Here is a 12,230-nt window from a genome sequence, read left to right on the forward strand (position 1 = left end):
TTTCTGTCTCACATGTGATTAATAAATGTTACATTTGCTGTCAGGGCTGTAGCCAGGCTGTTAAGCGCTCCCAAAACCACTTGCAGAGTCTTGAGAGCTCACTGCAACTGAGCTTGTGTCTGGAAGCAATAGCGTCACCCATGTTTTTCCTAGATCCAGGTTTCCGCAGACCTCTGGAACAACCCCACAGAGTTAACCACAAAGCTACTTTAAAGTAATTTGCTTCACAACATTCCAAATGAAATCAAGACTGAAAAGGGTTCTTGAAGTTACTCAAAATCTTGGAACATTCCTAAGAGCCTTGTAAGTAATAAAAATACAAGCTTAAAGCATACACGAGGTGTTTCATTCCAGTTTCTTGATGATTAAATGGTTGCTCAGCTTTATCTGCTGCAAGCCAACTGTCCACTTATGGGAAGATTATGGAAGGCAGCTCAGAAATACGTCGTTTCACTCGAACAACCCAGATGTCATCTATTTGCCGAAGTGGTAAAGCTGATCAGAGTGATGTTGGTTGCGCTCAGTTGTTGTATTCAGTTCATATTTAGCTGTTTGCAGGTTGTGTTCAATACTTGAAGGGTATCCAGTTTCGTTTTTCTATTTGGTATTAAAACGGGGGAAAACTGCAGCTGAGCCGGCGTATGCTTTCACTTGCACACAGGAGGCAGAAGTGATGCCTTACAGCTGACCGAGACTGCAGAACGAACCCATTGCACGTAACGCAGGGCACAGATCGCTCTTGGAAACCCTTTTCAGACAGGTACGCAGTTCCTTGTATTAATCTTCAAAATACTATAACAAAAAAGACAGGTGATAAAATTGCCTTTATACCATGACTAAATATGTCTACGTCTGGCAAAGGGAGCTCCGCATCCAGTCTAACTCCTTTCTTCATTTATTAAAGCAGTCCTTGACTTTTTGGAAGGGATTAACCCATCCAGTTCCCCATTCTTTGCCGCCACATTTACTCTGCTTACAGGTATCTCCAGCTTGTCACATCCACAGGTCACCTCCGCGTGCGTGACAACTTGTTCTAAGCAGACGTGGTAGCACTTCTCTAAGGTTTGCAAATTGTACTCCCCTAAAATTCTTGCCGTGGGGATGTGGCCATCCCCTCCGTTTAGCAGATTTAAGCCACTCATACTAGGCTTGCTGGTTCTTCTTTACCTTTCAGAACAGTAGCACGCAATCTCCAGGAGGTCACAGACTGAGCAACTCAGCCAGGGGGAAGATCGAGGAAGAAGTGGGGGGCAGCACTTCACCACGGGTGTCCAGAAGGCACTGGCAAAGACGAGAAAAGCTCCGAGGTGAGGCAATGGCAGAAAAAAGTTGCCGGCATTTCTGACAAACAGGAGCCTTCAAAAGGGTGTGACATCCGTGCATCGTTAGGGGTAAAAGAAGCAGGTGGCTTTGACATTTGGTTCGCTTTGCTTTTCAAAGTATCGCCTGATCAGTTCTCGTGGTAAGTCAGCCGCTACAGTTCCTGTGTGTCAGGACAGACCTCTGCAATGCACCGTTAAAATACTTACGGGAGTAGTGACATCCATATGGATGTTCCTGGTTAATAAGGCGAGTGTGGCTTTTAGAAACGTGCTTGAAATAACTGTTTGAATGATCGTTATCCTCCAGTTTTGATCGAGGAATTTTAGGTGAATTGTTTAGGTTGACTAAAGGATGCATGGGTCAATTCCAATCCCAGCAGCTTTATTATCTGTAAAATTGAGGTGGTGTGAAAACTCATTACTGCTTCTAAAAATCTTTACCTTTAAGAACAGCTAATTATTGCCAAACTGGCTGGTACGGGAGATTTTGGAATTTGGAGGAAAATTTTGTTGTTTCAGGAAACAGTATTGGTAACTCAGCTTATGGCAGTGTGTCATCAGAGCCCCTAATGAATCAGTCCCAAGATGTCACTAGGGAGACCGTGCTTTTTTGGCAGCAGTGGCCATTTGTGACTGTTGAAGAACTCAAAACCCCTTGCAGGAAAATGATCCTGCTGCTTTTTTTGTTGTTGATGTTTCTGTAGATGTTCTTTCCAGCACTTCAGCAGTAAGGGGCAAATGACGTTGAGCGGAGAACATACTTACAGCATCAGTCTGCGCTACCGATACCCAAGCAGCAAACCCTTTCCAGGAAAGATGCAGTAACAGGAGTAATCCCTGCAAATGCCACTAGTTCGTCAAATTCCATGCACTGAGTTTTAGATCCATACAATTGTCTCTCTCCTCAACCTTCCCCAAAGTAAGGTCTATACCACACAACCCGCGTTTTTGAGACATTTTAGCTGTATTCCAATTATAGGCGAATAAACATAACAGACACACCCACCCACCCCCCAACATCAAATAGATGTTGCTGGATGATAGAAAAGATTGTAAAACCATCTATTTTTCTTCTATTTTTATGTGTACAGAAGAGAAATAGTTGAGTGTAAAGTGTTGTACTTCTAAGTTTGAGTTCATTAGCTTCAATTCAACCCAGGCAAGAAATCTCTCAAAGTTGTTACTAAATGATCATAATTCTGTGGTGTCAGTTTGATCCCTGCAGGATGCATCCATCTCAGAGAAAATACCCACTCAGGTGCCTTGGCTGCCTCAGCTGAGAGGTCAAGGATTGAACAGGGGATGGAGTCTTCAATATCTACACATCTCTGAGGGTTCCTCGGGGGGGGGGCACATTAATGAAAATGCCACTGTATATATCTTACTGCTGAATAAAAGCTTTATTTCCAGTTGTTGTCAGTCTCAGCCTGACACAGATATTAAATTCACGTTCTTTAAAAAGTGCCCGTGTGAGTAGTTTTGAACTACATTGTACCTTGCAATGAAATTTCATTTTTCAGAACTGAAAAGCAGGCAGGTGGTTATGAATGTGTCTTAAGCCATTTCTGCAGCCTGAAATGTAAGTACTGTTTGAAAACATTTAGGGAAATAGAACATCTTAGCAGGAGCCACGGCAACTTTTCATGAATTTATTTTAGCTTGCATCAGTATTCTGAGCTACAAGGATTATAATTTAGTAGAGAGACTCTCATTGGGAGAGGGAATTGAAGGCGTCGAGGCAGCAGCCCTGTGAGTTGACAGGGATGCTAATATAGCCATGGCAGAAGTTTAGAGAGCAGATCAGAGCAGCTGGGTGGGCTGATAGAGAGGATCAGGGCAGCCCAGAGGAGCAGTAAGAGGATCCAAATAAGTGGATTAGTAGCATACCAAAGCAGACATTACTTTTAGTTTTCAAACTCCTATTGATTTTAGTGCAAGTGCATTTACTAATGTGTGGCAGGAGAAACGCAAGAGGATCAAGGCAGAATCGAGACACAGAGAGCAGCTCCCTGTGGCAAGCTGGAAAGGGTGAGAAGGCTGGGCCGGGGAGGCACAGCGTAATGTCCCCGCATCAGTCTCCGTCAGGACTTAAAGGAGGATGACTGGTGTCTGGGCTTCTTCATCCCGCAGCCTCGAGCGGCTGTCTAATGTTGCTAAATGCTATTGTTCCTGCCACTGATGGTGCATTCATTTTCCGTCCGTAGCTCCAGTGACTGACTCTTTCCACGGCTGAACTCTTACACCTGCCTGCAGCTGCTGTGACCGAAGCCAACTGACACATAAAAGTAGGCATGATTAGCAGCATAACCCTCTTTGAACTCTTCCAGGCAAGGGATTCACTGGGCAACTGGACCCTGAGCTGAGCTTGCCGCAATTTGTGCCTATAGCGTTCATTAGAAATGGGACCACTTACCCTAGCTGTGGCTTAGGCTACCGTGATTAACATCGACTCCTGAACTACCCAAAGGTCAATCAAGCCCTTTCCTAGAATGCCAGCCTGGCTTTACACTTCATCTCTTTGGACAGAGGTGGTAGCGCTGCAAAGACACATCCGGACTAAGGTTTCTAAGCGCTATTATTCTTTATGTAGGACAAACCCCAAAGTTCTAGGCAAAATAACAAGCCCTGCTCACATTGCCCTCTGTTCTCCGGAAGCATCTTGGGTTGTAAGTGCGAGGCAGGGCAAAATTTGTGCAGTTCGGGACTTCTCCATGTCGCACGGAAGTACAAGACATGCATGTATGTGAAGAGACTTTTTTTACTCTTCCACATTAGCTTTCATGAAAGTATTGTTGAGACCTTTTCTCCTTTATCCTCCAACCACATCTGTTGCTTAAGACACCCCAGTCTCCCCACCCACTCCTCCCAGAATTCATATCTGAAAACTTGTCTGTCCTGGGGAAGAGCTAATACCTTAATATCAATTATCCTACAAGTATTTGATCAGAGCAGATGACCATCAAACTTTGACTCTTAGTCTATACTGCCCTTCCTTGCAGTCTTCCTCCAAGCTACACATAAAAAGACAGAGGAAAGGAAAAGCCCACCCTTGCAGTCAAAATGGGGTTTGCATTCGGATACCGAAAGATACAGAGGGTTTGTAACCGCACACACAAAGAACACTTTGTACGTGGATGCAGTTATATTCTTTATTGTTGAAACAGTTCTGGAATGTTTTGGTCTCCCTGGCAAACAGATTAAAACATTGGTCCATCCTGTAGGGTTTTTCTTTTCAATTTATATGAGGAAGATCAACAAGCAGCAGAACGGACAAGAAGCCATTTCAAAATAGTGTGCCAAAGGAAAAAGAGAGTAAGGATAGAGGCATCGTAAGATGTCAAGTACTGTAACTGAAATGGTACAGGAAAAAGTCAAGGGGGGTCAGAAAACAAGTTAAACTGCACTCCCAGCTTCAGACTTCTTCAGGACATCCAGAAACCTACCTCTGTAATGACCCAGTCCTTGGATACTCCAACATGGAAGCCTCCTGACAGGGGAGGTTTGAAGTAAGACAGCACAGCATCGATGTGAGCTGTTATCAGGTTGGGAGCTGAGAAAAAGTACTGCCTATGTGTTTTGTATGACCACAAAGACATCACCGGAAACCTGCAAGGGAAAAATGTTACCACGGTTTATAAAATCCTTAACAACAATCATTACACATAACTGACCAAAATAGCTAACCTATTAACCTGTCCCCTGTGCAGCTCCTGATCTCCAACTCACCTCTTCACCCTTCTTCTGTTTCGTAACACCACACTGAACTTCTTCAGGCTCCAAGCCAAGTGGTAATCACGGCGCTATTGATGTGACAGTCAGCAGCCTCTTCCTACTTCCCCCGGCCTCACACAGATTCCTTGACATTAGACTTCAAGCCTCAGATCAAATCATCGAGTTTGTGAGACTTTGTCCGGTGTAATTTTTCCAACTGAAAAGCTGAAGGAGCTCTTAGTACAGTACACCCATATTAATTCTGCTCAGCTCTAGGACTTTTCAGTCTTCTTTGTCCTGCACCATCCTACTTCCTGAGTAACAATCAGAATATTGTCATTAACTAGACACACCTCTGAGCCTGGAAGCAATGAAAAAGTCTGGGACATCCTGATGTGAAGAGCACTGCTGCTCTTAGTACTGAAGTATGATTAGATTAACTATATTAATTGGTTAGCTCATGATCTAGCACCTGAAATGAAAAAAAAAAAACAACATTTTACACACTAGAAAATTGTTCAGGAGATTAATATCAGTTAGAATGGGGAGAGGATATTTTGAAAGTAACTTGCAGCCTAATAAAATGGTAACTAGGAAATAGTCAGGGATAATCATACTGACTTGGGGTATATTGCAAGATAAAGCCCTTATTTAGTTGGCTAATTTCATGGCATTTTGAGAAGCACATTACTTAATGGTTTGATAGAGGAAGTAACTTTGTGACTATTCATGAATATATACAAAATGCTCTGATTTTTCCATCTTTTCACCAGAAAAAAAAGGAACTATGGGTTCTTAATGTGTAATAATAACAATGCAATACTGAGGCATCAACTGCAACAGAAGATGAAATTAAAAGCTGACGGCCCCTCAGAGCCGGTGCACTTTATCCGAAGTCACTTGGCTGCCACAGCGATGCAGCCGGCGGCTCTCCAGGGTGACACAAGGCGGCCATTCTAACGGAATAAAGACGACTTTCATCTCCGGGTTTCTCCAGCCAGAATAATGCGATGGTGGCCCATGACAAATGAGCAGATGGTCCGAGTCCAGTTGTGCGATACCCACCCCGAAATGCCCCACAACAGCCTCACGACTTCCTGCCCACGGGAGCCTTTGAGTTCTTGAAGTATTTTTTCTGAAGTCATGGCTGAGAAACGTTCACAGGACAGGACGGAAAGCCTGGTTTGCAGCTACGGGATCCTCCCACGCGGTATGTGGATAACTAGAAGACTTTGACCTAAAGTCACCTCGTCCTAATTTCTAATTCACTTTTAGATGACAGGATCGGGGCCTAGGTATCGAAACTGGCTAATGCTTTCCTAAATGAAAATCACAAGATTTACTCATCTGAGTAACCATTGTTAGGTTTGCTTGCAGGATCAGGCCTGCTCCGCGTGTAGAAAAGAATGAGTCTAATTCACAAGAAGCAAAATGAGAAATACCAATGAAAAAGGGGATGTGCTAACTCTCCTAAAACGTTGCTTGAAACTGCAGCGACCAGCGTTCGAACTGAAATGTCATTTCAATTCATGAGTGTCCCTTTAAGCAAAAAAAGTCCAACACAGAGAAAGATGAACTAAAAGGAGAAAAGAGAGCAGCTGATAAAACTCTGCCATCGCTATTTCATAAATTCTACCCCAAAATGTTTCACAAAATTGAGTAACAGGAAAACAGAAGAGACCTTTTTATTTTTGTAGCGCATTCTTTTGGCAAATGCAGGATAAAGCCTATCATGTGAGTTGAACAGTAAATGAAGGCCTTATGCTTTATAAAAATTCTATTGTCCCAGGAAGGATGAGAGTCAAACACAACAGTTTCAGCCATGGTCTAAGTCTTGTAAATAAAGTTAGGAGGCAGGAATCAGCAGACTGTTTGGGGCAAAAAAAACCCAAACAAAAGATAGAGAAAATACTGGGTTTGTGCACAAAATTTAGGCACACTGCTGCCGCATTTCAGACCTGACTGTGCTGTACCAGAGATTAATTGGACCCACACAATTTAGCAAACAGCATATGACATCCATCTACCTTTGCTGCTTCAGCATCCTCCCAAAAATATATAATGCAGGATTTTAAATAGTACGTTAGCCCAGTTTCCTTTCACAAAGTCTTACAGCAAAGTTTAGGAAAATTCCAAAAGTAGCATATTGATTGCCTCTGGGATTTTCCACTTAGCAATTTAATAGAAAATTACACCCTTACCCAATCTGTGAGGTTTCTGTAACCTCCCTCATGAATTTAATTTTCCAGAGTCTAATAAATTTTACCATTAGGCATATTTTCTGATATTGCCTCACCAGTAAGCCTATTTCCCAGTTTTGCTGTTTGGAACCAGGTATACTCTCCATGTGGCGTTTGGACAGCACCTTGCACAAGAGAATTCAGGTCTGACTAATTCAGGTGTGTCTGTGCACACATAGATACAAATCACTATTGTTAATACTCAGTTTGCTTTCCTCTTACTAATTTTATGTCATTATTCCAAGTGATAGGGTCAGTCAATATCACTGGAGCCAATGGGATTCTCCTGGGTACTCTGATGAGACCAAGGGAAGATCTGCATTTGCATCTGTTCGAGTAGGCGGACGCAAGTATCACATACTCTTCTCCTTGTCACAACACAGCCCGACTACATGTAAAACACAAGATGATGATCGGGAGCTGTGTTTTCAGTTATCGATAGTCATAACTGTAAAAGCCTGCATCCTTCTACGAGTAACAGGCCAAACCACTCTTGACTGTAAAAAAAAAGGTACACAAACCAATTTAGGCAAAACCACTTTTGACTGTAAAAAAAACCGCTACACCAGAAACGAATTTAGCAGAGGAAGTGAACCATAAGTAAGGCTGAAAGGCGTCAAGTGGTGCATAAATCGAAGCACTAATCTCAGCTGTGCTTGGGCCATCCGTAAGGCCATGGTGACCTCCTGGTGCCCATCGGAGGGTCTCCAGATGCACAAAATCTCACTCCTCCGGAAAACTGGGACTCTCTGCCTCTTGCTATGGTGATCCACGTTGAACTAACACGGGTGAAGCTCGGCGCCCCTCGGCCCGGCCGGTGGTTCAGCACGCTTCTCCAGGCCTCGGTGCGCGACGCAAGCGGGCACATCGTTGCGATAATTACTGTCACACACGGCAATAAGCAGCTGTTGGCGCCAGCCAAGCCCCGTTTCAGGGTTTTGCCTACTTTCCGCACGCCGCAGCCCCACCAGCCCCAAGTTCAATCCCATCCCCGCCGGACCTCGGCCCCGGAACCTCTTCGCTCCCGCTACACGCGAAGAGCCTCCCCAGCCCCTCAGGGAACCCCCCGCCGCCGCCGGGGCCCGCGGGCAGCGGAGCGGCCCCCAGCGCCCGGCGGCGGCGCAAGGCCGCGCCGAGAGGCCGCCGCTCCCTCACGGCCGGGCACCCCCCTGCCCGCCGGGGAGCCGCGGGGCCGTAGCGCCTTGCCGGGGGGCGGGAAGGGGAACCTGTGGCGGCGGCGGGGCACGGCAGGGGGAGCACGCAAGTGCCCGTGATGGGGGGGGGGGGGGGGGGGTGAGGAAGGAGGGGGGGGGTGAGGAAGGGGGGGGCCGGAGGCGGCGGGAGGGGGGACACAAAATGGCGCTGCCCTCTCAGCCCCTCTCCCTCCAGCCCCCGTGTCCGCCGCCCCCGCGGCGGGGCCCGGCGGCACCGGCCGCCTTCCCCGGTGTGTCGCGTGGTGACGGGCCGGCCCCGGGGTGGCGGCTTAACGGCCGGGGCTGGCGGAACCGCCGCGGGGCGCGCCGGGCTGCGCGCCGCCTTCCCCCAGCAGGTGGCACCGGGGTCCCGGAGCCGGCGGCGAGCCATTGCGGGCCGCCCTTCGCCGCCGGGCCGCGGCCGCGCAGCCGGCGGGGCGGGGGGGGGGGGGGGGGGAAGGCGGCGGCGCTGCCCGGCATCGCCCCTGCGGGGCTCCCCCCGCCGCACCCCGCTTTCCCTCAAAGTTTGGGGCGGGAGGTACGGGGAGGGGGGGGGAAAGACCGGAGCCAACTTGTCCCGGATCCCTTTATTCACCGCCGGAGCCGCCGTCTCCCAACCCCCGCGTGTTTTGCTGATTAAAGAGACGGACCTTGGTCCTGCCACCACCGCCGCCGCCGCCGGGTGGCCGCCCGGCCGCCCCGCTCCTTCCTGCCCGCACCATGGAGTTCACCCAGAGGAAGAGAAGCAGGAAATCCCAAAGCTTTAAACTGATCAACGAAGGTAAGGCGGCGGCGGCGGGGGCGGCCCGGGCTTTGTTCCCTCGCCGGGGGCAGCCCAGACTTTTGCACCGGGGGGAAGCGGGGCGTTACGAAACGCCTGTGCCCCCCGCTCCCCCGGTCGCCTCTCCCTCCCCGTATCTCTCGTTTAACTCCGCAATCCTGCGCTTGAACTCCCCGACACCATTGCACGCCTTTTATTTTCTCTTCTTTTAAGCCCCCCTTTCCTCTCTTTTTTTTTTTTTTAATTATTTTTTCAATGTGTGTTACGTGTTGTTGCAAAAACAAAACCCTCTCAAAACCACCCCAGAAAGGTGGACGTGTTTTTTCTCTCTCCAGGCAGATCTTGCACAAAATAAAGTTGGATCGTGTTCCGTGGTAAATCCTGCTTGGGGGGGGAGAAAAGGTAAAATCGGGAAGCGAGCGAAAAAATAATGACACTTGGGCAGCAACGGACCTTCTTGGTATTCAACTCCTGTGGATTTATTGTGTTTTGGGTGGTTTTTTTCCTCCCCTCGACTGCGTACATCTGCGTATTTCAAAGAAAAGCCAAATAGAGGTTGCTTTATTAAAAATCCACGCAGATAATTAATTGTACGTGGGCAGGGGAGAGCCGCTGGCGTGTAACTTGTTCGCTCGGGGTGTGTTTGCTTTTGGAAAAGAGGGTATTTTGAAAGAGATCGCAGGGAGAAATATTTGGATTCATGTCGGGGAAGAAGCACAGCTCTGTGTTTCAGTCTTGTTGTTTTTTTTTTAAAAAAAAATAATAAATAATAAAAAGATACAGGCGCTGGTAGGCATTTTAACAGGTGGACTTCTGAGCCCTAGGGATTTATTTTGGTTGGGGCTTTATCCCTGCTCCAGCTGATGAGATCTTTTTGCCCTGGTGGATTTGACTTGAGATCTTTTTTCCTTTTGTGTTTCCAAGTATTGGATGAGAATATCTCCATGAAACGCTGTGTGTGTCCTGCATGCCAAGTTCAAGGCAGGTGGCTGCTTGGGTGTAATGTCACACTTGGGGAAAGGGGACACACACACAGGAGTGTCAAGACTTGCTGTCTGAAGAGCTGTGTCTTCGCGGGCGCTTGGCAAAATCATGTTCGATGTGAAGAAATTTAAAGATGGAAATAAACTCACTTGGTAGGAATAGTAAATAACAGCTGCTGTATCGTTGTAGGGGGGTCTGAAGCTCGCACATACTCCCCATTAAAAACCAGAGGGGCAGTGACCCGTCAGACTTGTCTGAAACGTATTGGAGGTCTGTGTGCATTAGCAAACCTATCGAGGGTTTGATTTCTATGGAGAACAGGTTTGGTTTGTGGGGTTTTGATAATGAACGTGCTCTCGACTCAGGCAGAGTTAGTGTAGGACTGGGCTGGAGGCTGGGGGGAGGGGGATGGTGAAAGTGAAAGGTGGAAAGCAAAACTGAAATTGAAGACACGGTTTTATTTCTGTCCTAATGGAGCTGTAAAAAAGAATATGTGCACTGTCGGAAATGGATGACTATTTTGCCAATTCTCAGTTGCCACTCGTTACAGGTTTAGATATGCCTCGGTGTATAAGACAATATATTTAACCTTGTTTTAATAGGTAGATTCAGTTATGATGGTACATTATTAGCAATTCTTGTTTTATCTGGGGTCTCTTTTTGGATGTGGAAGGTCAAACAGAAAGCTACACTAAAAACACATCCTAGAGAGAAAATTATGTCTTTGTACTCTGAGAACAGAGGAGATGAAAATCATATTTTGCATGTGAGTCTGCACTTGCATACTCTTTTTCTATCACAGTTGATTAGAAAGATAACTATGTATAAATAGTTGTCTCTTGTAATTGGCCTTTGCCTCTTGCAGGAGTCGTTCTGTAATGTCACAGTTTAGTGTTTACTGTTGTGAAATTGATATGGATTTCACAGCGCCTGGACTGTGACATCCGAGGCAGAAGGAAACCAAAGAGAAGAGGGTGTGCTGTGTCACTTTGTTGGTAACACACCATCTGTTAACGATGTGCGCCTGTACAGTGCTTGTGTCCTGTCCCCCCAAAAAAAAACCTTCAGAGCACCTTATCGAGATGATCAATAATGACCAGATCGAGAGGAAATCCATTGCTGCACTAAAACGCAGCTGCCTTGGGCATGAAATGTGGTGACTTTTAAGGCAGCGGCTGTAGATCAGAAGAGTATTGTGACCAGCTGGATGTATGGAGGGAAGTGCTAGAGAAGAAACCACTTGTAATCTGTATATCTGAGGACCATGAGCCTGTAAGTCATTTAATTCCTAGTTTCCACGTACTCACTCCCAGCAGATCTTGGCTGCCCTTGAGGGGATGAAAATGCAGACTGTGGTGGGTTGACCTTGGCTGACCACCAGGTGACTGCCGAGCTGCTCCATGGGTCCCCCTCCTCAACAGGACAGCTCATGATCACGGAAGGCAGGCAGCATAAATCCCATCATTTCAGCCTTATGAAAGGAGCCTTTACTTCCTCGATGTCGTATCTTCAAACTTCACCTTTACCCGTTTCACTCGCTGGCTGTGCTTGGTAGGCAGAGGAACCCTTTGTGTAGCACCTCGTCGCTGACCTCTTCAAGTCCCTGTTGTGTATTTTTTTCCCCTCATTTTCTTTCCAGGCCCTTTTCTTTCTTTTGCGTTGCTGCGTTAGGCTTGATTCTAGTTTACTTACTGGGTTGTTCCTCCTCTTGTGCCCTCGAGACAGTTGCACTGTACAAATAAACAGCACATAACAAAAAAGTTGGGCTTACAGGAGACCTTTCTGATCCAGTAGCTGTTTTGTCAGAGGTGCAGGTGTGCTGCTCGTGGGAGGAGCTGCTTATACCGCCCTCCGTTTCTGTTGTGCCTTTTAAGTGAATCTCCCAAAGTGCTCTTCCATGAGTTAATCTCTACCTTGCTTTTTGTGAGGCAGGTAAACATAAAAACCAGTTTATGGAGGGAGTCGCTGAGGGCGTTGGGAACTGGGAGGGCATTAAAGG

At 46.9% G+C, this 12,230-nt stretch overlaps 1 protein-coding gene across 6 annotated transcripts in view; it reads left to right on the forward strand.

The window, feature by feature from the left end:
• Nucleotides 1-9,157: 9,157 nt before the first annotated feature.
• BEND7 (BEN domain containing 7) overlaps nucleotides 9,158-12,230 on the forward strand; it is a 47,202-nt gene continuing 44,129 nt past the window's right edge. For 5 of the 6 annotated variants that reach the window (XR_015184135.1, XR_015184134.1, XM_086480916.1 and 2 more), the window contains exon 1: nucleotides 9,161-9,247. Coding sequence is in view for 4 of the 6 variants with exons in the window: in XM_086480916.1 (XP_086337042.1) it covers nucleotides 9,187-9,247 (61 nt within the window). In the remaining 2 variants the exon portion in view is untranslated. Of the gene's footprint in view, nucleotides 9,248-12,230 lie in introns of all 6 variants that reach the window. The other variant, XM_086480952.1, reaches the window with a different exon arrangement.

Source organism: Leptosomus discolor, chromosome 1, assembly GCF_034619465.1.
Source record: "Leptosomus discolor isolate bLepDis1 chromosome 1, bLepDis1.hap2, whole genome shotgun sequence".
Lineage (NCBI taxonomy): Eukaryota > Metazoa > Chordata > Aves > Leptosomiformes > Leptosomidae > Leptosomus > Leptosomus discolor.